This window comes from Ovis canadensis, chromosome 12 (genome assembly GCF_042477335.2).
Source record: "Ovis canadensis isolate MfBH-ARS-UI-01 breed Bighorn chromosome 12, ARS-UI_OviCan_v2, whole genome shotgun sequence".
Taxonomy (NCBI): Eukaryota; Metazoa; Chordata; class Mammalia; order Artiodactyla; family Bovidae; genus Ovis; species Ovis canadensis.
Window position 1 is genome coordinate 16,994,670 of NC_091256.1, and position 27,765 is coordinate 17,022,434.

The 27,765-nt window shown below is 37.3% G+C and overlaps 1 protein-coding gene across 2 annotated transcripts in view; it reads right to left on the reverse strand.

The window, feature by feature from the left end:
* LOC138416344 (complement factor H) overlaps positions 1 to 27,765 on the reverse strand; it is a 112,891-nt gene that overhangs the window by 29,216 nt on the left and 55,910 nt on the right. For both annotated transcript variants that reach the window (XR_011247633.1, XM_069545282.1), the window contains exons 10-15: positions 15,606 to 15,788; positions 13,703 to 13,879; positions 9,685 to 9,861; positions 8,589 to 8,774; positions 8,298 to 8,477; positions 3,961 to 4,128 (exon numbers count right to left, since the gene is read on the reverse strand). Coding sequence is in view for 1 of the 2 variants with exons in the window: in XM_069545282.1 (XP_069401383.1) it covers positions 3,961 to 4,128; positions 8,298 to 8,477; positions 8,589 to 8,774; positions 9,685 to 9,861; positions 13,703 to 13,879; positions 15,606 to 15,788 (1,071 nt within the window). In the remaining variant the exon portion in view is untranslated. The remainder of the gene's footprint in view (positions 1 to 3,960; positions 4,129 to 8,297; positions 8,478 to 8,588; positions 8,775 to 9,684; positions 9,862 to 13,702; positions 13,880 to 15,605; positions 15,789 to 27,765) is intronic.

The following is a 27,765-nucleotide window of genomic DNA, read 5'->3' on the forward strand; positions in this document are numbered from 1 at the left end:
TGTTCTTTGGATGTATGTTCTTTTCTAGATTCTAGATTGTACTACCTATTACTTAAGTCCCTTTATTTTGTAAAGCAAGTTTTAATCTATACATATCTTTGGTTTTTTTGCTGTATACCATAGATTTCAAAATATACAGTTTTCATTTTACTTAATTTAACATATTTTCTGTCAGTAAATCATAGAAAAATTTTTTTAATTTTCAAGTTTTGTGATATGGATGAATAAGTTGTTTAGCTAGCTTTCTTTTAATTTACAATTGCTTTTAATTTATAGAGAATAATTTGAGGACATATTACACGCAATTGATTAGGAATTCTTTTATCACATGAAAATAATCAGGTGTTTTAAATTAATTATCTGTATTTCAATAAATTAATGTGGACTTCCAGAGAAGGCATATTATGATAACTATGAAGACCTATTTTATAAATATTAAAAAGTTAATTCACAAGGACTACGCCATTATAAATATATAATGTATCTAAGAATATATCAGAATACATGAAGCAAAGATGGGCAGAACTGAGAGAAGAAATAGACAAATCCACATCCCTTTTTAGCAATTCTGAGAGCCTTCCTACTCTGACGGATAAAACAACTAGAAAAAGCTATTTTAAGACATAGGTACATTTTAGAACACTATCAACAATGTTAACCTGATCTAGAAAGCAGAATTCACATATACTTTATATGAAATGGAAACATCACAAAGATAGACAATATGCTGCACAACAAAGAATAAAATTCAAAATATTAAAAATTTACAGAGTGTGTTCTATGACAAGGGAATTAGATTAGAATTCAATAAGAATAAATTATCTATGTAATCAACGATGATAATCTTCAAATTGTGTACAGTAAATATAGGCAGCTCTCTAGATAAAAATCATACCACAGTATTACTGTTAATGGAGAATGAATTATTTAGAAAACCATAAACATGTGAGAATTAAACAACACATTTCTAAATAACTGTTACATCAAAGAAGCCACTAGGAAGATTAGAACATATTTCACATACAGTTAATTGAAAATAAAATTGATACATATTTATAAATTTTTGAGGCACAGGTAAAGCAATGCTTAGAAGTGAACAAAGGTAGTTTTACACAGGTAAAGCAATACTTAGAAGTAAAAAAAGGTAGTTTTACAGGTTTAGATTTAAAAAGCAGGATGGTTTGAATCAATGTTTTCATTTTTTATCTTAAAAAATGAGAGAGTAAAATTACAATGAAGCGATCAGAAAAAAGGAAAATTAAGTCCACAAGAGAGAAAAAATTGAGAAAGATTAATAGAAAACAGAAAATTAAAAAAGGTAAAAATCATGAAATTAGTAAAATTAGTAAAAATTAGTAAAAATTAGACAAGAGAGGAAATGGAAGAAGCTGAGTGTGTTTAAAATGTTAATTTGAAAATTAAAAAAGGTAAAAATCATGAAATTAGTAAAAATTACTAAAAATTAGTAAAAATTAGACAAGAGAGGAAATGGAAGAAGCTGAGTGTGTTTAAAATGTTAATTTGAAAATGATAATGTTGAAAAACAAAACTTTATTCACAAAATGAAGGAGGGAACAACTCTCAATACCAAAAATGAAAGAGGTGATATTACCAAATATACTATAGGATTAAAAGAAAAATAGAATGTTAAGTGACTATTAGAAATGATTTTTCATCAATCAATTTCATAAGTTAGGTAAAATAGAGATATTTCTTGAAAAATGCAACTTTCACACAGTGAGAAGACAATGTAGAAAATGTGAATAGCATACTCCCTATTAAAGAAACTGAATTCTTCAAGGGAATTTTTCGAAGAAACAAACTGCATATCAGATCTCACGTGTGCTCAGTCATGTCCAACTCTCTGCAACCCTATGGACTGCAGCCTGCCAGGCTTCTCTGTCCATGGGATTCTCCAGGCAAGAATACTGGAGTGGGTAGCCATTCCCTTCTCCAGGGACTCTTCCCTACTCAGGGACTGAACCCGGGTCTCCTGAATTGCAGGCAGATTCTTTACTATCTGAGCCCCCAGGGGAGCCTATTTGTATGTCTGGAAAAATTGAAGCAGAAATAGAGACATATCATGTTTATGAATTCAAAATTCAATATGGTAAAGAAGCCAATTGTCCAAAGTTCGTTTCTCATTACAAAGTCATCCTGTTCAATATACAACCCAATATTTTATCAAAATTTGTAAGTTTCCCCTGGAATTTCTATGTTCAAAACCAAAATAACTAAAGGAAATTTGAGTGACAGAAACATACTTGGAGACTATTATGAGACTTTCAGCCTGCTAAAAAGCTAGTTACAAAGGTAATTTGGCAGCAGTGAAGATAGTTAAATGACTAAATAGAAAGTTCAGAAATAAATCAACACTTCCATATTTAACTGATTTTTCACTTCAATGGCTTTTCCACGCATATTCTTAAAATAATTGACAATCCACCCATAAAAAATCAACTTGTACTTTATGCAATCCTCAAATGTTAACATGAGACAGATAACATACTTAAAAATACTCACATAAAGTTATAGTTTCTAGAAGAAACTGTAGAACATACGTACCTCACTACCTGTAGATGTTACTTGTTTCCTTAGAGATGCAGTTGTGTAGCAAGCTCTTTTAATTTTTTATTTGCTACTAATTTAGAATAATTTATAAACATGAATTCCTTGAAATATGTTGGGAATTCCTTCATCATATGAAATAATAAATTGTTTTAATTTAACTATATTTAATAAGCTAATACAGACTTCCAGACAAGGTGCATGACAAAAATTAAGAAATACTTTATAATTATAAAAAAGTTAATTCACAAGGACCAAGCAATCATAAATATATAATGATTAATATACAATGCTGTGCTTAGCCACTCGGTCATGTCCCACTCTTTGTGATCCCATGGTCTGCAACCTGCCAGGCTCCTTTGTTCTTGGGGCTTCTCCAGGCAAGAACACTGGAGTGGGTTGCCTCCATGGGATCTTCACAATACAGGGACCGAACCCAGGTCCCACCCACTGCAAGCAGATTGTAGACTGATCTACCAGGGAAACTCAGGAATTCTGGAGCGTGCAGCCTCTCTTCTCTAGGGGATATTCCTGATCTAGAAATTGAACTGGGGTCTCCTGCATGGCAGGCGGATTCTTTACCAGCTCAACTACCAAGGAAGCCCATAATATACAATGTACACTATGTATCGTCATGGCAGTTATTTAGAAGCTTGTTGTTTAATCTCCAAATAGTTATGCTTCTCTAAATAATTTATTTTCCATCAATACAGCTTTATTGTTGTATGATTTTTATATTAGGATCTTTATAAAAGTATGAATTATGAGGTTGCATATTAGACAGTAGATCTGGTTTTCTATTGATTTGAAGCTTCTTTCTAGATACTCTAGGCTTGTAGAAACTGGTAAACATATTGAGGATAGGGAGTCAAGATGTCATAGAGTCAGAGAAGAGAAACATATTAAAAGTGGAAAATTGAAATGAACCTATTCAACTGGAATTCATCATGTAAACATGACTCAAGACTTTTCAAGATAGTTAAACAAAGATAAATTGATGACCAGATAGATAAATATATATAAATAGATATATAGATTGATACATATAGATATGCCAATAAATGCATAAAAGTTCAGCACAAGCATAAGTACATTTATGTGTAATACACAAAATCAAAAACAATGGCTTTCCCATAGAAATGAGCACACCTACTGCCCAGATGTTAATTTAAATTTACAAAGTCTCTGAGTGGTTTGTCACATAGCTGACTAAGGCACATTATACAATTAATATTTAGACACAGTATTTTGATTAACTTCTAAATTACCTTGCAGATGGAAAATATTTGGAATGATAAATAGCTAAATTTCCTTGAAGGAGACAAAATACTACTTTTACAAGTTAGAGAGATATAGAATACATTTTTTAGAACATTATAGACAAGAGATTACCTTCTTTGCAGTCTACTTTAGGATCCCATTCTCCATTTATACAGATTGAGTGTTTCTGTTCTGATTTTCCTCGACATTGGTAACTTTTGTTGGTGTTATGGTCATATTCAATCGTATGTGCTAGTTTTCCCTCAGTTGACCATTTACACTTCTTAAGTTCATCTGTTGCTATAAAATGAAAACATTCCCTTGAAAAGACTAATTCTAAAGAACCAAATAGCTAAGTATGGCAAAACCAAACAATATTGTAAAGTAAAAAACAAATAAATAATTTTTAAAAATAGCTATGGAGTGAATAAAATAATGACGTTAGAATTTATGCTTACAAATTCCACCAGCCAAGTTCTTGCTGATCAAATTGCATGAAATGAAAAATTATACATGAGCCTGAGTCTTGCATCCAGCTTTTGAAATTTCAGAAAAAAATACCCATCCTAAAGATTTCTGCCTTTTTGACTAGAATACTTTTTGATGATCTACATAGTGAATAGTTATCACATGAATAACTTTAGTCCCAAACTTGACATCTGTGCAAATGTTCATATAATTTGCTTGTTGACCTTAAGCATCTCTGCATTATTTTTAATTCACAATCTTAAAACAATAAAATAAAAACAATTTTCTGTGGACAAAGCATACCAAGTTGCTACTTTATAAATGTTTTTTCAAGAAATGTAATGAAACATAATAAGAAAACTACATCCAAGGTGTTTTGTAAGAATCTTAACTTCTAAGCAAATCTTTTATCTGACACCGAAAATAAACACTTGAAATAAGAAGATGGGTACTTAAAAGTTACAACCTATCTTGTATATATACTTAGAGTCTTTGAGCCACTATGTTATGTATCAAATCATTATAATGCAATATAAAGCCATGATAACAATTTTTCCTAGCTCCAGGATAAGTTAAATATGGACTAAAAAAGCTTAATATATATATATATATATATATATATATATATATACCTATTTCATAAATTTAGTGCAGGTGGAAGTTCTTTTTGAATTTGAAAAAATATCCATATAGGTCATTGGCAGTATATGTGAATGATTTGTTAATAATAAAGGTTAAATGAAATGAATAAAATAAGGAAAGTCAAGTAGTTAGTCAAAGAAAAGAGATGATTTCAAAATGAAATTCTGAAAAATAAAATAACAAACTGAATTGAAAACACACTAGAGGCTTGAGAATTAGCCTGTTTTTAAGATTTCTTCAGGGTGTAGAGGGACAAAAAACCAGTAGTATTCTTCAAGGAATGGTGGCCAAAGGAAGATGTATACTCAAAAGGAGAAATAGTGGCTGCAGACCTCATCCTATGATGGACTGGTTTCTGGAAGGAAAACAGACTTATTTTATTAGGAGAAAACAAGCATAGTAGGAAGAAAGACAAGCTAGATTAGACAGAGTTACAAAATAAACCTTGAGAGAAGAAAACTGGAATAAGGTCTATTATAGCAAAGGGGGACTATAGTAAACTGAATACAGGTAGAGGATTAACCTTTGCAAGGAAAACTCTGAGGTCAGAAGAGTAATAAGCAAACATTTTGGCATTAGGTAGAATGAAAAGTCAAATGAGGTGAGGTCATTTGAGGAGATAGAAGAGGACAAAGATGAGATTTGGTCTTGAAGAACTGGCAATACCTAGGACAGGAATGTGTTCATGAAAATGCAGGGATTAATAAGCAAAAAAATTACTATGTAACTAAATAAACTCCTACTGAATGTCTCCCATCTGTCAACTGGTCTTTTAAGTAGGAGTCTTTCGACATACTGTTGGCAAAGAAAACAGTCAGTCCCTGCCCTCACTCAGGGCCCTAGCCTAAGTCCTACCTTCTTCTTGGAATAATTAATGACTAGAAATATAATGAGTTAATAGGCCTGGGCGTCCAGGGCTCTCTTTGAATGCAGAGCCAGGAAAAAGTCTATTCCAAGAGAAAAAATGAAAGAAGGCAGCTAACATTGATTCTCCTGGTCAGTCATCAAAGACTTGGTCATCCAAAACTCAGTATGAGTCTCTTACAGGGAAATGAGTCAGGGCAGGTTCCTGGGCCCACCCCAAGCACCTCCCATGACAGAGTTACCTACTAATAGGGAGGGCTTGAGCCCACCCTCCCCAGCACAGTAACTTCTCTTTGCAGAATTTGAAACAGATAGAGAAATATTCATTGTTAGAAGCTTGACAGAGGCAAGACTCCTACACAAATGTATCAAATGGGTGTTTTCCTCCTCAACTATAATTCCTGATTTCAAATGTTCTAAAAGAAAGAGTATCATATAAAAGCAAAAATGGCATTTCTGCAATGATAGTTGTATTTTCCTGGTAACTAGTTCAGTTCGGTTCAGGTTAGTCGCTCAGTCGTGTCTGACTCTTTGCGACCCCATGAATCGCAGCACCCCAGGCCTCCCTGTCCATCACCAACTCCTGGAGTTCACTCAGACTCACGTGTAAGAGAAACCCAAGTAAGATGGTAGGTGTTGCAAGAGGGAAGACACACTGGAACCATAATCACAGAAAACTAGTCAATCTAATCACACTAGGACCACAGCCTTGTCTAACTCAATGAAACTAAGCCATGCCCGTAGGGCCACCCAAGATGGGGGGATCATGGTGGAGAGGTCTGACACAATGTGGTCCACTGGAGAAGGGAATGGCAAACCACTTCAGTATTCTTGCCTTGAGAACCCCATGAACAGTAGGAAAAGGCAAAATGATAGGATACTGAAAGAGGAACTCCCCAGGCCACTAGGTGCCCAATATGCTACTGGAGATCAGTGGAGAAATAACTCCAGAAAGAATGAAGGGATGGAACCAAAGCAAAAACAATACCCAGCTGTGGATGCGACTGGTGATAGAAGGAAGGTCTGATGCTGTAAAGAGCAATATTGCATAGGAACCTGGAATGTCAGGTCCATGAATCAAGGCAAATTGGAAGTGGTCAAACAAGAGATGGCAAGGGTGAACGTCAACATTCTAGGAATCAGCAAACTAAAATGGACTGGAATGGGTGAATTTAATTCAGATGACCATTATATCTACTACTGCGGGCAGGAATCCCTCAGAAGAAATGGAGTAGCCATCATGGTCAACTAAAGAGTCTGAAATGCAGGACTTGGATGCAATCTCAAAAACGACAGAATGATCTCTGTTCGTTTCCAAGGCAAACCATTCAATATCACAGTAATCCAAGTCTATGCCCCAACCAGTAACGCTGAAGAAGCTGAAGTTGAACTGTTCTATGAAGACCTACAAGACCTTTTAGAACTAATACCCAAAAAATGTCCTTTTCATTGTAGGGGACTGGAATGCAAAAGTAGGAAGTCAAGAAACACCTGAAGTAACAGGCAAATTTGGCCTTGGAATACGGAATGAAGTAGGGCAAAGACTAATAGAGTTTTGCCAAGAAAATGCACTGGTCATAGCAAACACCCTCATCCAACAACATAAGAGAAGACTCTACACGTGGACATCACCAGATAGTCAACACCAAAATCAGATTGATTACATTCTTTGCAGCCAATGATGGAGAAGCTCTATACAGTCAACAAAAACAAGACCAGGAGCTGACTCTGGCTCAGTTCATGAGCTCCTTATTGCCAAATTCAGACTTAAATTGAAGAAAGTAGGGAAAACCACTAGCCCATTCAGGTATGACCTAAACCAAATCCCTTAAGATTATACAGTGGAAGTGAGAAATAGATTTAAGGGACTAGATCTGATAGACACAGTGCCTGATGAACTATGGACTGAAGTTTGTGACACTCTACAGGAGACAGGGATCGACACCATCCCCATGGAAAAGAAATGCAAAAAAAGCAAAATGGCTGTCTGAGGAGGGCTTACAAATAGCTGTGAAAAGAAGAGAAGCAAAGGAGAAAAGGAAAGATACAAGCATCTGAATGCAGAGTTCCAAAGAATAGCAAGAAGAGATAAGAAAGCCTTCCTCAGTGATCAATGGAAAGAAATAGAGGAAAACAATAGAATGCGAAAGACTAGAGATCTCTTCAAGAAAATCAGAGACACAAAGGGAACATTTCATGCAAAGACGGGCTCAATAAAGGACAGAAATGTTAACTAGTACTCCCATTTTAATCACATGAGTATCTATCAGTAAGATTTAGCTTCACACTTGTTAAGCTATGTTAATATCAGGACAGAAAGATGCATAAAATTCTATTGCTCGTTTATATTTTTCCTCTTTAGACACATATTGGACTATAAAAATCAAATGTTTGGGATCATTATAATTTAAGATCTGACATTTTTCAAGGATAAGTCTAAATTTCAACAGAATTGCTGCAAATACTAAAGGTCGATTTGAGATGTGTATTCTGACCAATGCACTGAGGAGGCTGGGTCCACTCGCCACTAATACACGTGATAAATCTGGGTCCAATCATTGTAAATGCTTCTCTGCAACTCAACTCTACCGAGTCTCCATGGTGATAGGGAGGGACAGAAGGCTTGATATCGCCGTGATCAAGGTCAGGTATATCTCCACAGGTACGCTCCTCCTCTGAAAATCCACAAAAATATGTTCGTCTTTAAAATATTATTTAAATGTGTATATGAATACAAAATAATAGTAATGATTTACCTTTAAATATTACTACTTTTAATACATTACCAATACACACAGGTAAAGCTGTCCATCTTCCATCAACACACTGAATTTTACGAGAACCCTTCATCAGAAATCTGGGCTTGCAAGCATATTCCACGACCTCATTGTGTGCATATTCTTCTTTGTGCATTTCTTTCCCTTTCCCATTGAGAAGTTGAGGAGGTGGAGCACACCCTTTTACTTTCTTTGCTGTAGAAATATTGCATAAATTATGGTTACATTGTGTCTTATAACTGAAAAATCCAGCTAATGCAGAAATTTATTTCTCTAAATGATCTTTTATTTGTTATATAATTTACTTTAGCATTCTTAAACAATGAAAAAAGAACAGTGTTTACTGATTCTGTTACTCATCTTAAACTAGCATATTTAAGTTATGTATGCTCAGAAAGCATGTTCATTATCCAGACATGCTAAATAAATATGCAAACCAGTTACTCAATCTGGGTGTACGAATTATAGCAATACTTTTATTCCACAGAAATACTGTATGAAAACTTTTTGAAAAAAATATCATTTGACAGAAGCATTTGAACAGTTTAACTTTGATTCATATGATTTGATACATGTGACTGTATTGACTTTAAGTTACTTGAACACTCTTTAGACATACTTGAGAACATTAGATGCAAAGCCCACAGTATATAAACTCTCCAATATTAATGGTGGAATTGCAGGAAAAAGGAAAACTAACAAGAAATCCTGCCAGTGTCAGGTTCCTCATGCATTTCTGTGGATTCTCCACCACATATTTCAAGAACCACCCAGAGGTTAATTTCTTAAAGAAGGAAAACTGAGGTATCTGCTACCCAGAACATGTCCTCGGTGAGTATGCTCCTGCTAAGTCGCTTCAGTCGTGTCCGACTCTGTGCGACCCCATAGACAGCAGCCCACCAGGCTTCTCTGTCCCCAGGATTATCCAGGCAAGAATACTGGAGTAGGTTGCCATTTCCTTCTCCACCTTGGTGGGTATATCTCTGCCTTAATGCATTAGACTATAGATGCACTGAAAGTGGACAGAAAATTAAGGGAGGGAAATAAAAAGGTTGATATCTGAAATCCCAACTCTTGCTCCAGCAACTGTCAGATAAATATTTACCTTTACACGTTGGAAGTTTAGGGGACCATCCAAAGTGGTAGCATTGAACGGAATCTGCTCCAACCATAATACGGCCTTGACTGCAGGAGAATTTCAGCACATCCCCAACTTTAAATGTGTCTTTCCTGGGATAAGCATTTAAGTATGCATCCATTTGGGGAATACTGCATTCTCTTTCTATCGAAATAATTGAGTGAGAATATTTAACCATTGCAAAATAAATATCATTTGTGTCACATAAAATAAGGTGCTGGGTACTGCATACACAGAGGACATACATTAATGCACATTAATGTTCTTCCTTGAAAAACATTACATGTTAGGTTTTATACACCCTCTGCACTCATCTGGGACTTTTGAGAAATATTAAGGTATCGAGCAGCAACATATATGTCCTGATAATTTATTTGTAAAGTCAACTTGTTAATACTGGATCTGATTTTATCACTGACATTTATAAAATATAATGCTACTTTTTTGGTATCAAAATGTATAAATATTCTCTCAGAATAAAAGTAAAAGACACAATTTTAAAATTGAATACAAATGAAAAAATGGTATTATATAAAATATAACTGGGACACTAGAACACACAAGAGAGACATTTCTCTTGTATCTGAGTTACAGGTACATTAAAAATCACTTAATTTTATCTACAAGTCTAGAAATCAAACCGAAACATGAAACAAACTGAGTAAACATGTTCAAGGTCACACAGGCATATTCTAGGTGTTTTGATTATGTATATGACAACACAAACATCTAGTCTTATTGTACCTATAAATGATCTTAATTATTAATATATGCTTAATTATTGACTCATTTTAAAAATTATAAATTTATCATTGAAAATGTGTAAAATCTATGAAATTTGTGACATTGCTGTGTGTGGCTTAGTCGTCTAGTAGTGTCTGACCCTTTGTGACCCCATGGAGTATAGCTGGTCAGGCTCCTTTGTCCATGGAATTCTCCAGGCAAGAATACTGGAGTGGGTAGTCATTCCTTTTTCTAGGGGATCTTTCTAACTCAGGGATCAAACCCAGGTCTCCCACATTGTAGGCAGATTCTTTACCATCTGAGCCACCAGGGATTGCTACATATTATCAAAAATTGCATTGTTCTTTATTTGGAATCTTCCTATTGCTAAATCATTCATAAACTTCAAAATTGGAATTTAAGAATTAGAACCTCACCAAAAAGAAGGATCATACTATCTAAAATTCTTCAAACATTATCATAAAATTATATATAAGCTAACTAGTTTTAAAAGTAATGCCCCCTCCCCCCAAAATCAATAACTTTGTTTCTGCTTTTGTTTTATTGTTGAGTTTTGTAGCTTACATGAAAGGTTAATATTGATGAGAACCATTGGGATTCCTTTCCTAAAATTCTATTCCAAACTTCCACATAGCAATACTTCTAATGGTATGTGACTTTGTTTACACATTTTATGCTTATCTTATGTAAAATTCCTATTTTATCATACTGTGTTAAATACTGCTTTAACAACAACAAAAAGATCTTGGCTTTAGGCTGTTTTCCAACTGCTGTCTTCACATAGAGTGACTGTAAGAAAGCCATGATCATCTTAAAAGCCTTTCCCTTTACTTAGAATTGTTAGTAGCTCAGTCATGTCCATCTCTTTGTGATCCCCTGGACTGCAGCTCGCCAAAATTCCATGGAATTCTTCAGGCAAGAATACTGCAGAGGGTTGCCATTCTCTTCTCCAAGAGATCTTCCTGACCCACGGATTGAATCCAAGTCTCCTGCATCGCAGGCAGATTCTTTACCATCTGATCTTTTTAAAATAAGCCAATTGCTTTGCTGTCTCGACTGCTGCAAAGGCGTGTGTCTCTGCTGACGAATGGTTTCCAGGCTTTCTTTGCATATGTCTTCCTACATAAACTTGACCAGCAGTCCCTCCTACTTTCTAAGCACTTGGATTCTTTTGTTCTTAGAATACACTTATTGGAACAATATAATAGAAATATTTTTACTTTTTGGTTCATTATTTGCCTTAATTCATCTTTTTTTTTTTTTCATACTGGCATGAAAGCTCTTGAAAGACATACCACCGTCCCCCACTGTATTCTTCACAATTACTCTTAGGCAACTTCTGGCACATATTAGGTGCTTGCTGACAGCCTGAAAGTGAAATTACCTGGGCTCTGGACACTGTTGAACAAGTCTGGCTGGTTCCTCTAATAAGCTTACCCTGTGTGTCTATCTGAAATCTCCATCCTGACCCTCTTGTTCTCTGTCACAACCAAGCCTTTTCAGAGTTATGTCCGCATGCTGTATTGCATTTCTTACTAATAATTTATTTAGCAGATTCTAAGTAGGTTTTTCCCTGTCTACTCCACCTTAAACCATCTCTCTCACAACTAATGTTGGCACTACATTTGTAGTCTCTTAACCTGGCTTATTAACTGAATTAGAAGTATTCATTAGTATAACTATTCTAATGTAATTAGTTTACAATTTCCTTGACTAAACTGTATGGCAGGCATTATGACAAGTGTATATGAATAATTTATTTTAATAACTAAAAGATCTTTTGAAATATTAGAATATTTGTAAATATTAAATCTTGTTACAGATTCAGAGGAGTGAACAAAGCTTCAAATAGGTTGTTGCCCTTAGATTCATACTTAGCAAATGGTGGAATTGGATATAGAACCATTTCAGGCTGATTCCATAGGAATTACTATTAAGCCAATTTATTATCCCTTGTTCTTAAATCATTTTCTTCTGTCCAATCTATGCAACATTCATTCTGACATGTTTTCTCCTAAAGTCTCTGGGTCCTCCTTTCTTTCTGTCCACTTTGTCATCTATTCTTCTTCTGTCAGACGCCTCAGTGTTGGAAGCTTCAGGACTCAGTCTTGAGCTTTCTTCTATTTTCATTCTACATTCTTTTCTAATCTGAGGTCATCATTTAGAGAGTGATAATCTCATGTGTATATATCCTGGTTAAACCTATGCATTCAACACTACAGTTGATGTATCCTATGTTTATGGTCCCCATTGGCCCAACCACAATGTGTTCAGGTCAAAGTTGTGATGCTCTTGCGAGAGTGTGCTTTCTCTTGACAGTACCATGTACAAAGTCATTTCCATTCGCTCGCTTGCTTATGAGAAAATGGTATTCAAAACATGAGTCCTTTCAATTTTTGCTCTGACAATCAACATTTAGCAATGTTACATGCATTTATGACCAGGAAAATATATCCCAAATCTATTCTCTGTTTGGAACACTTCAGCCAAGAATTTATCTAATCCCCACACTTTTTCACCCCACATGATTTCTTGAATCTTCTCTTGTCCATCATAAGCACAGCATACAGAAAAATCCACAACGGCCTTCAAAAATCCAAATAAAATTATATCAATCCTTTTATTAAAATTCCCTATGCCTTTTCATGAATCATAAAATCAATCAATGTTAATATGTCTTGAAATAACCCAGCTCATCTTTCCTTTGCCTCATATCAGCTTCAGCTCATAAAATCCTCTCTCATTCAATCGAATCTGCCCACCTTCATATATTCCAAATATTACTTTGCTGCCCAAGTTTGCACATAACGCTTCTCTTGACTTGGGACACTCAACATCCACTCAGCTTACCAGAGACTGAAGCCCTATTTCCAACTCTGGATAAAACACATCTGATTGGCAAAATAAAAGAGATCCAGGCCATTGTCCTCAGAACTTGTCAAAGTCAGAAAATAAAAAGCGCCTGTCAAAACCTGCAGAAGTTAACATTCAAGGTAGGAGATATAAGCAGAAACTCAGGAGCAAACTTGAACAGGTTGCAAGACCGTGTCATTTTGGTATTGAGTGAGTCATAGGACTTTAAAACTTCCCCTCCTTCCAGTTTACATTAAAGTAGAAGGAAGCATCATTCCTTAAAGATGATTCTAGATCAGTGTAATTTGGTAAAAATCAAACACTTCTGACAATTACTCTTAAATTTTGCTTATCTTGAAGGAAAGAACATCTGGAAAAGAGCACTTACCATAGCATGCAGCTTTATCGGACCAGCCATCTTGACCACATACTATGGAGTCTGTGGTGCGTCCCTCTCGAGTCTCATACCCATCAAAACATTCGTAGTCCAGCGTGTCATTCAGCCTGAACCACGTGTCATCACTTTTGACTCTGGCCTTCTCAAATACTGGCCTGTCACAGGATTCTAAGGGATAATGGGATTATGATTTCATTTCTAATATTATTTAGTGGGCAATTTGATTGAGTTTCATCTCAAAGGAAAAGGGCTTCACCAATTAGTATGTACTAATCACAAAAAATTAGCCAAGAATGCCAGTGATAAATCACTGTCCTGAAATAATTACTCAAAGTGAAAACAAGTATATTTCTTGCAACATTTTTCTCAACACTTAATGTTCCTGAATTATTTACTTTATGAACATGTTCTTCAGTCGCTATACTTATGCATGTTTTTCCAATGCTAGTATTAAAATAAGCCATTACAGAAGTATTATACTATTTTCATAACAGCGTTTTCTGAATTAATATGCCAAATTAATTAGCAGTTGTGACATATTTGCCAGAGAAAACTTCATTGGAAGGGGTTCAGGGTTGGGAACTCATGTACTCCTGTGGCGGATTCATGTCAATGTATGGCAAAACCAATACGGTATTGTAAAGTAAAAAAATAAATAAATAAATAAAGTAGGAAAAAAAAAAATTTCTACACTATTTCTAGATCACAGAAAGAAAAAAGAAAAAAAGTAATTTTCAAAAGGCAAGTTAATTTTTTAAAAATGTTATAAAATTTTTAAAATTCACATGCTGATTTTCCTTTTCCAACTATATTTCTAATGGTTGTATATTCTTTTCTAGTTATCGAGGTTGAATACAGACATAATTCTTTATTTATAGCTATTTACAAGAAAATATGTTAACAATTAATCTGTTTTCACTAACACCATAGACTGATGTTAATAGTTTAAATAGTTTACTTCAAATTTTCATAATGTGTTAAAGAAAAATTGTACTAGTAAAATATAATAATAGAGATTTTTCATAAGAGTGTTAAAATGGAAAGCTGTCATATATTAAAATAAAATAATTTTGATATGTGCAACTTTTTTCCTTTTAAGGGTGTAGTGCCTGTAGCAGGTATAGACACTGGAAAAAATAAAATGAAAGAGTAGAAAGGGATATTATAAATACTCACTTCACTTAAAGTGAATATGTAAAATATCACTTCAAAAATATTATCATGTAGCTTTGGGATGAATAAGACAAACTCATTAACTGTTCTTAGAAAATCTTCATAAACATCTATGTGTTGCTACAAGAAAAACCTTCAGCACAGCAGAATTTGGTCCTGTCTAGAAGTGTTTCTCTGTCTCCACTAACTAGATGCTTATGAAGATTTCCTAAGAATTTTTCACAAGGATATCTATCCTAGAGACTCAAACGTATGAAATATATATCATATTATCTTTACTTAAAAACATAACTTTTAGGCTTAGGAGCAGAGACTCTGGCTTAAGAGTCTCCTAAAATAAAAGCAGATGCAATCAGCATAAAGGTATCAGCTGAAAATAAATGAATTTATCCCGGAAGAGAGGTAAGGCTCTAAGCAAAATTAGCTTTTAGTCACAGGATGTTTTAAAGTGACGTTGAACTAAATAGTACAATGATATTCTACTCCACTAGTAATTAATCATTAAGGCAAAAAAAAAAAAAAAAACATTTTTCAAAGCTTTGTAATTGATCTTTTCAAATACAGCCATGGAACCACAAAACACTTCATATGACCCTGCCCCAGCAAAAACAAAAAAAAAGAAAGAAAGAAAGAAAGAAAAAAGGAAAAAAGAACAAAGTTAAAGAATACTTCTGTATAGTTATCATCAGGATAAATAATACTAAGATAATGAATTACTTACTAATGCATACAGGTTGAGCTGACCATCCATCTTTCAGACATGTAATTAACCCTGATGTCTTACCATCTGCTGTTACATATCCTGGTTTACACTTATATTCTGTTTGTTTATTTAGGGGATACGTAAAGGCAGATTCAGACAAAAATCCATTCTCAATTCTTATTTCAGATTTTGAACATGTTTCTAAAAGGGAGAAAGCATAAAGAAAAGGTAAGCATATATTTGATACATGTTTCATAAGAACCCAAATAAGGTAATGATACAAAAAAGGGGAGTTGCTTATGACTATAAACCAAGAAAATTTCTAATCATTTAAGGTCCTGTGTAAGAGAAAAAAAAAAAAAAACCTATCAGTTTCCAAAGATATTAAACCAAAACACTTGATTTCTATTTTCTAGAACAAAGCAAGATTTAAAATACTCTGGATCCCTTCTAGGAAATTATTAGAAATCTGTTTGTCTAAAGGATCTGGAATCCCACAGCATGTCAGAAATCTTTTAGCAATGGGTTTCCTTTCCTGGGACTTGTTGAAAGTATTGCCTAGTCACAAGCCAGAATACAGATCAGGTGACGATCACAAAATCTTCCATCATAGTTACCCCAGCCTTTGTCTCTGAGAATTTGAAATGCTGTCATCAAAACTGAGTGCTTAAAGCCATATCAGTACATGGCGTTCAATGAAGATGACAAAGATCAATACATCCATTCATTTTACTAAGGACAAAATGTTGATCCTTCAAACCAGGAATAACTAAACTTGGGAAAGTACAATTCTGTCACCTAATAGACATCTTCATAGAATTCAGCTAATTTTTTAGAGTACTTCATGGATAAAGAAGAAATCAAAAGAGAAAACTTTGAATATTTTGAATTGAATGAAAATAAAACCATGATAAGTAAAGTTTTATATGATTTACGAGATGACACAAAAGTGTGCTGAGGGGAATTTTAAAATTACATAGCAATAATAGTAATGATAAAGACTGAAAATCAATAATTGCTTTTCCTTAAAACTGAAAATAGAGAAGCAAACAAGCCCAGCACATATAATTTGGAAACACTGCAGTGACATTAGTAAGAGAGTGGAATAGGCCACCTTGACCTCTCCTTCCCTCCACAGACACACTGAATTAACAACTATGTGTGTATCAGCTCCTTCTATTCAAAATAGAAACAGTAAATGAGAAGTTCTGCATTCAAGGCAAGTGAGAAAATGCCAAAATCCTAAGGGGGAAGGAAAACTAAGACACATTCCTGCAATAAGATCCATGCAACAGAGGACCATACAGTTTGAAGGGAACACTCAACTCCCAGCTTCTCCTGGAGGAGCAAAGAGTTTGATCCACCATCTAGGTCTCTGATTTTGCAAATGCTAGTCCAGGGTCCAGCTTCCAATTTACCTGCCTCTGGGAGGCCTAGGATTTCCAGTCTCCTGGGATTACAGAAATGAAGTGGCAGTGATGAATCTGTACCAGCACTTCTCACAGGTCTTCCCCTAGTTAATGGAGAGTGAATAACTCCGTTTCTCCATGGAAGGAGTCAGAAGGCACATGTGGACCTTCATCTTTTCCCACTCTGCCTGAGGAGTTGGCTTCTAACTAACCTGTCCCTGAGAGCTGATGAAACCCAACATTTGCATTTGTGCCTGGATACTACACAGAGCCAAATCATGGTGCAGAAGGCACAGGGTTTGAAGTAGCATGCAAGCATTAACCATAGCTCCTTTCCCTAGGTCAGTGCAGAGTGAGCTAGGTGATAAACTCCAATTGCCTGTTCCACCAAGTATTCTGACTTGTAGATCACTGCATACTCTGGACTCCTGGAGGAGGCTGACTACAAACACAGAAGTTTGGATGGGCAGAGAGGTTAGAGGTAACCAAAATTCTGGCCAGGCTGATTGAAAAGGCTGAATTCTGGAAAGGCTCTACTTCTGAGGCCAATCTGTGAAGACTAGGACAAGTGGATGTTTAGTCTAATGCACAGTTTATCAACACAGAGACTCAAGAGAAATGCTCAACTGAGAAGTATGTTCAAATGAGAAGAACAAGATATCCATTGCTTTTTATCCTGACCCAACAACAGAAATTCAACAACCGCCCACAGCAATCCTGACTTGGAGTGAGATGTGGGCTCTATACCATACACTGAGATCCATGATAGCGGAAGAGTAGGTGCACGTGGAGTACATCTCTCTCCACGGATACATCAGGAATACACCTCCAGACACAGATGATCTTGCAGAAAGCCAGCTGAGAACCTGACCACGGGAAAAGAATATATAGAACCAGGCAACCCTCAGCAGGACAAAGGAAGGAGGGCAAAAAAAGACGAGAGTGAGTAGAACTGGATCTGCATCTGGGGTCGGGAACTGAAGCAGGGACAGAGCTACACGGGAGGGCAAATGTTTGCGACAGAGGTGAAGCACTGAGACTGTTGGAGAGTGAAGCAGCTGATCAGTGAGAGTGTGAATGGAATGAAGATCACACAGACAATCCTTGCCACAGCTGTACCTACCAGACAGGGATGAAGGTCCCCTAGAAAGTGCTTCAGGTTGGAGCTGGAACATAGAGATTGGAAAGCAGTCCCATGGCAAGGTCTACTGTTGACTGAAGGGAGATGGTGTGAGGAAACCTGAGAGAGGAGAGAGCAGGGGGGAAATGCTTATGAAGGAAAGCCAGCTAACCTGGAGGCAGGGTGATACTGCTGAGTCACACACAGAGGATGGAGTCATCTCTATAGCCTCTTTCTCTGCACATATCAGCACCAGACAGCTGAAGCAACACAGGGAGGGTGGCCCTCTAAGGACCTGACGTGCAAAGCAACACAGAAGGATGCCAGCCAGGGTTATCTTTAAGTCCCTGATGCGATGAGCAATAGACAATGACCCCAACTTGGGGCCCTGTAAGCGCCTGAAGGGGTCAAGCAACAGAGAAGGACCAGCCAAAGAGGCCCTCTGATGGCCAGGTGCCAGAAGCTAGGAAAAGACTCTAATAGGACCATCACTTCTGCAGCTGAGTCAGTTGGTTTCCTTGCATGCTTAGCACTGTCAGGGTTCCCATAATTCAAGCAGCTGTGTCACCTCCATGCTCAATCCTCACTGGGAAGAGCTGTCAGAAGCTAGAAAAATCCCTAATAGTCACATACCTCCTGTGACAATAGCCACAGCTATATCCGGCGTTGCCATGGTCTTCATTATCCAAGCTCCTGTGTCACTCCCTAGCTCAGTCCCACAAGGACAGTACAAGCAGAGGCTACAAAAATCCCTAGGGGCACCATATTTCCTGCTGTCCTAGCCAGTGGCTCCCCTTAGTACCTGATACTGCCAGGGTCCCTGCAAACCAAGCAACTGCACCACCTCCACATTCGGTCCTCCCTGGGGCACACCTAAGTCCTCCAGGGGAGCCTCAGGAGTAACTCCTGTGGACGACTCACATGCAAAGGTGGAGATAAAACCACAAGTGAAATCCAGGGGCAGGTGGCTAAGGAATAGAACCAAAACATTCCCATCAGTGGTATAAGCTGAAGATTGAATCCACATGATCAACTGGCAGACTTTGTATCTGTGGAATATATAAAGGACAATGGGAGTTCCTGGACAAGAAAACACACTAGCACTGGCAGATGTGGACATTAGAGCAAGAACATGCAAGATTAGAACCAGATTAGAGTCTGAGCTGTGGCCACAACAGGTAAGAGACCAGCCCAGAACTGGAGGGCAACCTAGGGAGGTGAGGTGGGCTGTGACTCACATTGAGGAAAAGGATGCTGACGGCTGATCCAAGAAAAATATTTATTATTCTTATATTTTAATTTATTTAGAAGTTGCTACTGGGGTTTTAAATTTTTGCTTGTTTTTTGCTCTCTGTTGTTGTAGCTGTTGATTTTAATACTACAATTAAATCTATTTACACTTTTGAGAAATTTTTTTAACCACACATTTAATTTCTTTTAAATACTTCTGCCTCTACATTAGTCTTTTGTGGTTTTGAGGGTTGTTTTCCTCTTTAATTTTCAAAGTTTTTTAAAAAAAACTTTTATCACTTTTTTTCCACATATATTCTTTTGCTTGCTTTCTTATTCTTTTTCTGTTGTTGTATTTCTTTAATATATGTAAAACTTCTTTATCTACCTCTGTTTAAATTTGCTTTTCTAGCATTTCTTTCTTTTTCTCCTTTTCTTGCTTTTCCTCATTATGTTTATTAGTCTGTTTTGCTTTAGTTGTTTTGTTCCCCAGTTACATATGGCTCTGATTTTGTTTTCCAGTTTATGCTTTTAGTCAGATTTGTTAATAACTAGTTGATATCATTCTTACTTTCCTTTGCTCACTGGATCAATCTCTTCTACTTTTTTTTTCCCACTGTTTTGGTTTTGTTTATGTGTGTATACATGTGTGTATATTTCCCAATTTTTGTTAGTACTTGTCTGATTTTGCATCTGCCATTTGTCTGAGGTTTGTAGTTTGTTTCTTGTTTTAGTGTGTTTGTTTTATCCCCTTTAATGCCATTACAAACCACTTGTGGTATCTCACTTGCCCAGCCAGATATCAGGCCCAGAACCTTTGAAGTGGGAGCACTGACAAGAGTCTAGACTGCTGTAAACCTCCTAACCCCAGGGAGTATTTATTAGTGAGAATTCCCATAAAAGTCTCCACCTGTATACACCTGGCATCACCCAACTGCCAGCAGCACCCGGTGTAGGATGCCTCACGCCCCCCCCAAAAAAAAAAAACAAGATAAAAACACAAACCCAGTTATCAGCAAACAGGACTGCCACCTCATATGGCCCTGCCCATCAGAGGGGAAAAAAAAAAGAAAACTTATCTCCTTTCACCAGAGTACAAACAAAAGTCACACTCAAAAGAAGCCTACACAAACCAGTGACAAAACCTTACACAGCAAGGGCAGAAGCCAAAAGGAAGGAGGAACTCGACATGAAAGCCTGAGAAGAGGAGACATCAAATGTAATAATGAAAAAAAGAAAAAAAAAGCAAAGGTAAGAAAATATTGCTCAAATGAAGGAACAAACTAGAAGCACACAAGACCTAAAAAAAAATAAAATAAAATAAACCCTAAGAGGAAGTAGTTCAAATACCTGAAAAAATTTCAGAATAATGATGGTAAAGATGTTCCAAAACCTTGAAAACAGAATGCATAAAATGCCAAGAAGCAATCAACACAATTAACACAATTACCAAGGATATAGAAGAACTAAAGAATAAAAAAACAAAAATGAATAACACAATTACTGAAATTAAAAATACTCTAAGGTAAGGTAAGGTGAAGTTGCTCAGTCGTGTCCAACTCTTTGCGACCCCGTGGACTGTAACCTACTAGGCTTTTTCTTCCATGGGATTCTCCAGGCAAGAATACTGGAGTGGATCGCCATTTCCTTCTCCAGGGGATCTTCCAGACCCAGGGATCAAACCGGGGTCTCCCGCATTGGAGGCAGGTGCTTTTAACCTCTGAGCCACCGGGGAAGCCAAAAATACTCTAGAAGGAAACAATAATAGACTAACTGAAGCAGAAGAATGGCACAATGAGCTGGAAGATAGAATGGTTGAAATAGTTACTGATGAGCAGAGTAAAGGAAAAAGAATGAAAATAAATGAGGAGAGCTTCAGAGACCTCTGGGACAGTATTAAACACACCAACATTTGAGCTATAGAGGTCCCAGAGAAAGAAGAGAAAAGAAAGCCACTGAGCAATTTTTTGAAGATACTATAGTTGAAAACCTTCCCAGCATGGGAAAGGAAATAGTCAATCAAGTTCAAGAAGCACAGAGAGTCCAATACAAGATAAATTCAAGCAGAAACATGTCAAGACACATACTAACCAACAGAGATTAAACACAAGGAAAGAATATTAAAAGCAGCAAGGGAAAAGCAACAAGTAACACACAAGGGAAAAGCCATTCAATTCACAGCTGATGTTTCAGCAGAAATCCTGCAGGCCAAAAAGGAATGGCAGGATATCTTTAAAGTGCTGAAAGGGGGAAATCTACAAGCAAGATTACTTTACCTGGCAAGGATTTCATTCAAAATTGATGAAAAAATTAAAACTTTACAGACAAGCAATAGTTAAGAGAATTTAGCACCACCAAACCAGCTTTACAACATATATTAAAGAGACATATAGGCAATAAGTATAAGACAAAGGAAAGACCTACAAAAAACCCAAAACAATTAAGAAAATGCTAATTGGGGAGCGGTCTTAAGATGGCAGAGGAATAGCACGGGAGATCACTTTCTCCCCCACAAATTCATCAAAAGATCATTTGAATGCTGAGCAACTTCCCCAAAACAACTTCTGAACACTGGCGGAGGACACCAGGCACCCAGAAAGGTGGCCCATTCTCTTCCAAAGGATGTAGGACAAAATGTAAAAGACAAAAAGAGAGACAAAAGAGTTAGGAACAGAGACCCTTCCTGGGGAGGGAGTTGTGAAGGGGGACAAGTTTCCAAACCCCAGGAAACCCTCTCACCAGTGGGTCTGTGGGGAGTTTGGAATCTCAGAGGGCAACATAAAGTGAAAGAAAGAAAGAAAGTCAAGTTGCTCAGTTGTGTCCGACTCTTTGCGACGCTATAAACTGTAGCCTACCAGGGTCCTCTGTCCATGGGATTTTCCAGGCAAGAATACTGGAGTGGGTTGCCATTTCCTTCTCCACGGGATGTTCCCTACCCAGGGATCGAACCCAGGTCTCCTACATTGCAGGCAGCTGCTTTAACATCTGAGGCACCAGGAAGAAGGCAACATAACAGGGAGGGGGAAAAACAAACAAACAAAAAAAAAAAACACAGAATACATGCCTAACCACAACTCCAAGCGGAGAAATATCTCAAACGCTCGCATCTGCCACCAGCAAGTGGGGGAGGCACTGTTGCATTACTTAGGGTTAAGGACCAGTCCTGAATGCCCTGAGGACAATCTGAGGGAGCTAACATAAGATAGCAGCACAAACTGTGGGACGGAGGGAGAGAGGGATAAAGAGAGAAAGAGAGACAGAGAGAAAGAAAAGCTCTCACCTAAGCCACATCCTGGCCCGCTCACAGAACAAAGGATTGAGCGAATGCCAAAGGAGAGCTAGCAGGCTGCAGACCAGCTCCTTCCCCGCCACCCCCCCGCCCACCCCCTGCCCCACTGGAGGCAGAGAGGCAGGCAGGTAACAGCCAGAGCCAGAAGGCAAGGGGCAATTTTGGCCCCAGAGACGGCATCCTCCACCAAACTGGGAGCAGGCTCCCACTTGCTAACCACGTCTTCCTGGGATATTGGTCGGTTGACATCTGCCAAGAAGGTTGCAACCTGAGATCAGCCCCTCAGGGGAGACACACGGCACACCTGAGACAGCGCTCTTGCAGCGCACCAAGTAAACCAAGAGACTGGGACCAGAGAGGTGATAAGACGCACTGCACACCTGGGACGGTGTGCTTGCCAAGCACCTGGTTACCTGAGCTCCTTGGACTTGGGAAAGACACAAAATGCAGGCCCAGTCGAGTCTATGCCTTTATGGAGAATCTGAACCTGAGCAGCTTAGACCTGGGAAGTGCATGCAACCTAGGGCCTGCTTTGGAAAGTTCCCCTCCCAAGCAACCTGGAGTCTGAGCAGTGTAGACAGGGAAAGCACAGGCACCATGAGCTAGGGCAACCCAGTGTGGTCCATACACTGTGAGCACTCCTCACACATGCCAGTGATATTTGTTTGCAGTATTCCTCCCTCCCCACAGCACTACTGAACAAGTGAGTCTAAATAAGTGGCCACCTCACCCCCTTGTGTCAGGGTGGAAATTAGACACTGAAGAGACTTGCAAACAGAGGAGGCCAAAATAAACAAATAACAGGGAAGTGCTCGCGAAGTGACAGGCACAACAGATTGAAACCCTGTAGTTAGCATTGACCAAGCACTGGAAGGGGGCTGTAGACCTTGAAAAGAAGTATAAGTTGGAACAAGGAACTATCTGAAACTGAACTGACCCCACACAGCCCTCAAGAGCTCCAGAGAAATTCCTAGATATATTTTTACTATTATCATTTTTTAATTTTTCAGTTCTTTATTATTCCTTTAATTTTCATTTTTATAACCTACTATTACCTTGCAAAAAAGACCCTATTTTGTAAAGCAAATTTCACATATGTATTTTTTATAATTTGTGATTGGTTTTGTATTTTTAATGTTGCATTTTTCAGAGTCTAACCTCTACTCTAGATTTTAAATCGTTGCTTTTTGTTATCGGTTATCAATTTTGTACCTTTAAGAATGTAATCTTCAGTACCCATTTTTACATAAGGGTGTGATTACTGGTTTGATTGCTCTCTCCCCTATTGACTCTCCCTCTTCTCACCCAGGTCACCTCTACCTCCTCCCTCCCTGTATGCTTCTCTACTTAACTCTGAATCTCTCTGGGTGTTCTGGGCTATGGAGAACACTTAGGGAACTGATCACTGGCTAGATTGGTCTCTCCCTTTTTGACTGCCCTTCTTCTCCTCGTGGTCACCTCTATCTCTCTTCTCCCTCTTCTCTTCTCTATTTAATTCTGTGAACCTCTCTGGGTGTTCCAGACTGTGGACAGCACATAGGGAATTGATTACTGGCTAAATTGCTCTCTCCCCTTTGGATTCCCCTCTTCACCTCCTGGTCACTTCTGTCTTCCTCCTCCCTCTTCTCTTCTCCATGTAACTCTGTGAACCTTTCTGGGTGCCCCTCACTGTGGAGATTCTTTTCACCATTTATCTAGATGTTTTATCAGCAGTGCTGAATGGATGGAGAAGTCTTGAGGCTACTGTAAGATTAAGACTGAAAGCATGAGTTAAGAGACATATATCCAAAACTTGAGAACACCAGACAACTCCTGACTCCAGGGAACATTAATTGATAAAAGCACATCCCAAACCCTGCATACCTACACTGAAACCAAGTTCCACCCAAGAGCCAACAAGTTCCAGAGCAAGACATACCATGCTAATTCTCCAGCAACACAGGAACATAGCCTTGAGCTTCAATATACAGGCTGTTCAAAGTCACACCAAACCCATAGACACCTCAAAACTCACTACTGGGCACTTCATTGCACTCAGAGAGAAGAGATCCAGCTCCACCCACTCGAACATGGACTCAAGCTTCCATAACCAGGAAAACTTGACAAGTCAAATGTCCAACCACACCCACAGGGAGCAACCTTCCTTTATTTTTAGTCAACAATAAAGAGGAACCACAAACTTCCAGCATACAGAAAGGCCACCCCAAAGAGAACAATCTAAATAAAATGAAAAGGCAGAGAAATATTCAGAAGGTAAAGGAACAGAATAAATCCCCAACAAACCAAACACAAGAGGAAGAGATAGGGAGTCTACCTCAAAAAGAATTCAGAATAATGACAGTAAAGATGATCCAAAATCTTGAAAACAAAATGAAGTTACAGATAAATAGACTAGAAACGAGGATTGAGAAGATGCAAGAATGTTTAACAAGGACCTAGAAGAGATAAAAAAGAATCAATCAATAATGAATACTGCAATAAATAAGATCAAAAGAACTCTGGTGGGAACCAACAGTAGAATAACTGAAGCAGAGGATAGGATAAGTGAGGTAGAAGATAGAATGGTAGAAATAAATGAAGCAGAGAGGAAAAAAGAAAAAAAGAATTTTTAAAAAATGAGGACAACATCAGAGACCTCTGGGACAATGTTAAATGCCCCAACATTTGAATCATAGGGGTCCCAGAAGACAAAAAGAAAATGAGAAAATACTTGAGGAGAAAATAGTTGAAAACTTCCTCAAAATATGGAAGGAAATAGCCACCCAACTCCAAGAAAGCCAGAGGCTCCAAAACAGGATAAACCCAAGGTGAAACACCCCAAGATACACATTAATCAAATTAACCAAGATCAAACACAAAGAGCAAATATTAAAAGCAGCAAGGGAAAACCAACAAATAACACACAAGGGGATTCCCATAAGGATAACAGCTGATCTTTCTACAAAAACTCTTCAGGCCAGAAGGGACTGGCAGGACATACTTTCATCACATAAAGTGATGAAAGAGAAACGCCTACAACCCACATTACTATACCGAGTAAGGACCTCATTCAAATATGAAGGAGAAATGAAAAGCTTTATAGACAAACAAAAGCTGAGAGAATTCATCACCACCAAACCAGCACTTCAACAAATGATAGAGGAACTTCTCTAGACAGGTAACAAAGAAAAGGTTTATAAGTAAGTAAGTGTTAGTCACTCAGTTATGTCTGACTCTTTGCGACCCCAAGGACAGCAGCCCACCAGGCTCCTGTGTCCATGAGATTTTCCAGGTAAGGATACTGGAGTAGTTTGCCATGTCCATCTCCAGGGGATCTTCCCAAACAAGGGATCGAACCCGCGTCTCCTGCATTGCAGCCAGATTCTTTACCAATTGAGCTACAAGGGAAGCTATTAAGGTTTATTAACTTGAATCCAAAACAACAAAATAAATAGCAACGGAATCATACTTAACAATAATTACCCGAAAATGTAAATGGGTTGAATGCCCCAACCAAAAGACAAAGACTGGCAGAATGGATACAAAAACAAGACCCCTATATATGCTGCCTACAAGCGACCCACCTCAAAACAAGGGACCCACCTCAAAACAAGGGACACATACAGACTGAAAGTAGAGGGTTGGAAAAATATATTTCAAGCAAATGCGGACCAAAAAAAGCAGGAGGAGCAATACTCATATCAGACAAAATAAACTTTGAAATAAAGGCCATGAAAAATTACAAAGAAAGACACTAAATAATGATCAAAGGATCAATCCAAGAAGAAGATATAACAATTATAAATATATATGCACCCAACAGAAGCTCACCGCAATATGTATGGCAAATGCTAACAAGTGTGAAAGGGGAAATTAACAGTAACACAATAATAGTGGGAGACTTTAATATCCCACTCACACCTATGGATAGATCAAGTAAACAGAAAATTAGCAAGGAAACACAAATTATAAATGATACAATGGACTAGTTAGACATAATGAATATCTATATGATATTTCACCCCCAAACAATGCATTTCACCTTTTTCTCAACAGCACATGGAACCTTCTACAGGATAGATCACATACTGGGCCATAACTCTAGCCTTAGTAAATTCAAAAAATTGAAATCATTCCAAGCCTCTTTTCTAATCCCAATGCAGTAAGACTAGATGTCAACTACAGGGGAAAAAAAAAAACTATTAAAAATACAAATATATGGAGTCTAAACAACATGCTTCTGAATAACCAACAAAACACAGAAGAAATTAAAAATGAAATCAAAATATCCATAGAAACGAATGAAAATGAAAACACAACAACACAAAACTTAAGGGATTCAGTAAAAGCAGTGCTAAGGGGAAGGTTCATAGCATTACAAGCTTATCTCAAGAAACAAGAGAAAAATCAAATAAATAATCTAATTGTACACCTAAAGCAACTAGAAAAAGAAATGAAGAACCCCAGGGTTAGTAGAAGGAAAGAACTCACAAAAATTAGGGCAGAAGTAATTGAAAAAGAAACAAAGGAGACTATAGCAAAAATCAACATAACTAAAAGCTGGTTCTTTGAGAAGATAAATAAAATAGAAAAATCATTAGCCAGACTCATCAAGAAACAAATGGAGAAAAATCAAATCAACAGAATTAGAAATGAAAATGGAGAAATCACAACAGACAACACAGAAATACAAAGGATCATAAGAGATTACTATCAGCAATTTTATAACAATAAAATGGACCACTTGGAAGACATGGATGAATTCTTAAAAAAGTCTAACCTTCCAAAACTGAACCAGGAAGAAATAGAAAATCTTAACAGACCCATCCCATGCACAGAAATGAAACTGTAATCAATAATCTTCCAGTAAACAAAAGCCCAAGACCAGATGGCTTCACAGCCGAATTCTACCAAAAATTTAGAGAAGACCTAACACCTATCCTACTCAAATTATTCCAGGAAATTGCAGAGGAAGGTAAATTGCCAAACTCATTCTATGAGGCCACCATCACCCTAATACCAAAACCAGACAAAGATGCCACAAAAAACGAAAACTACAGACCAATATCACTGATGAACATAGATGCAAAAATCCTTAAAAAAATTCTAGGAAATAAAATCCAACAACATATTAAAAAAATCATACATCAG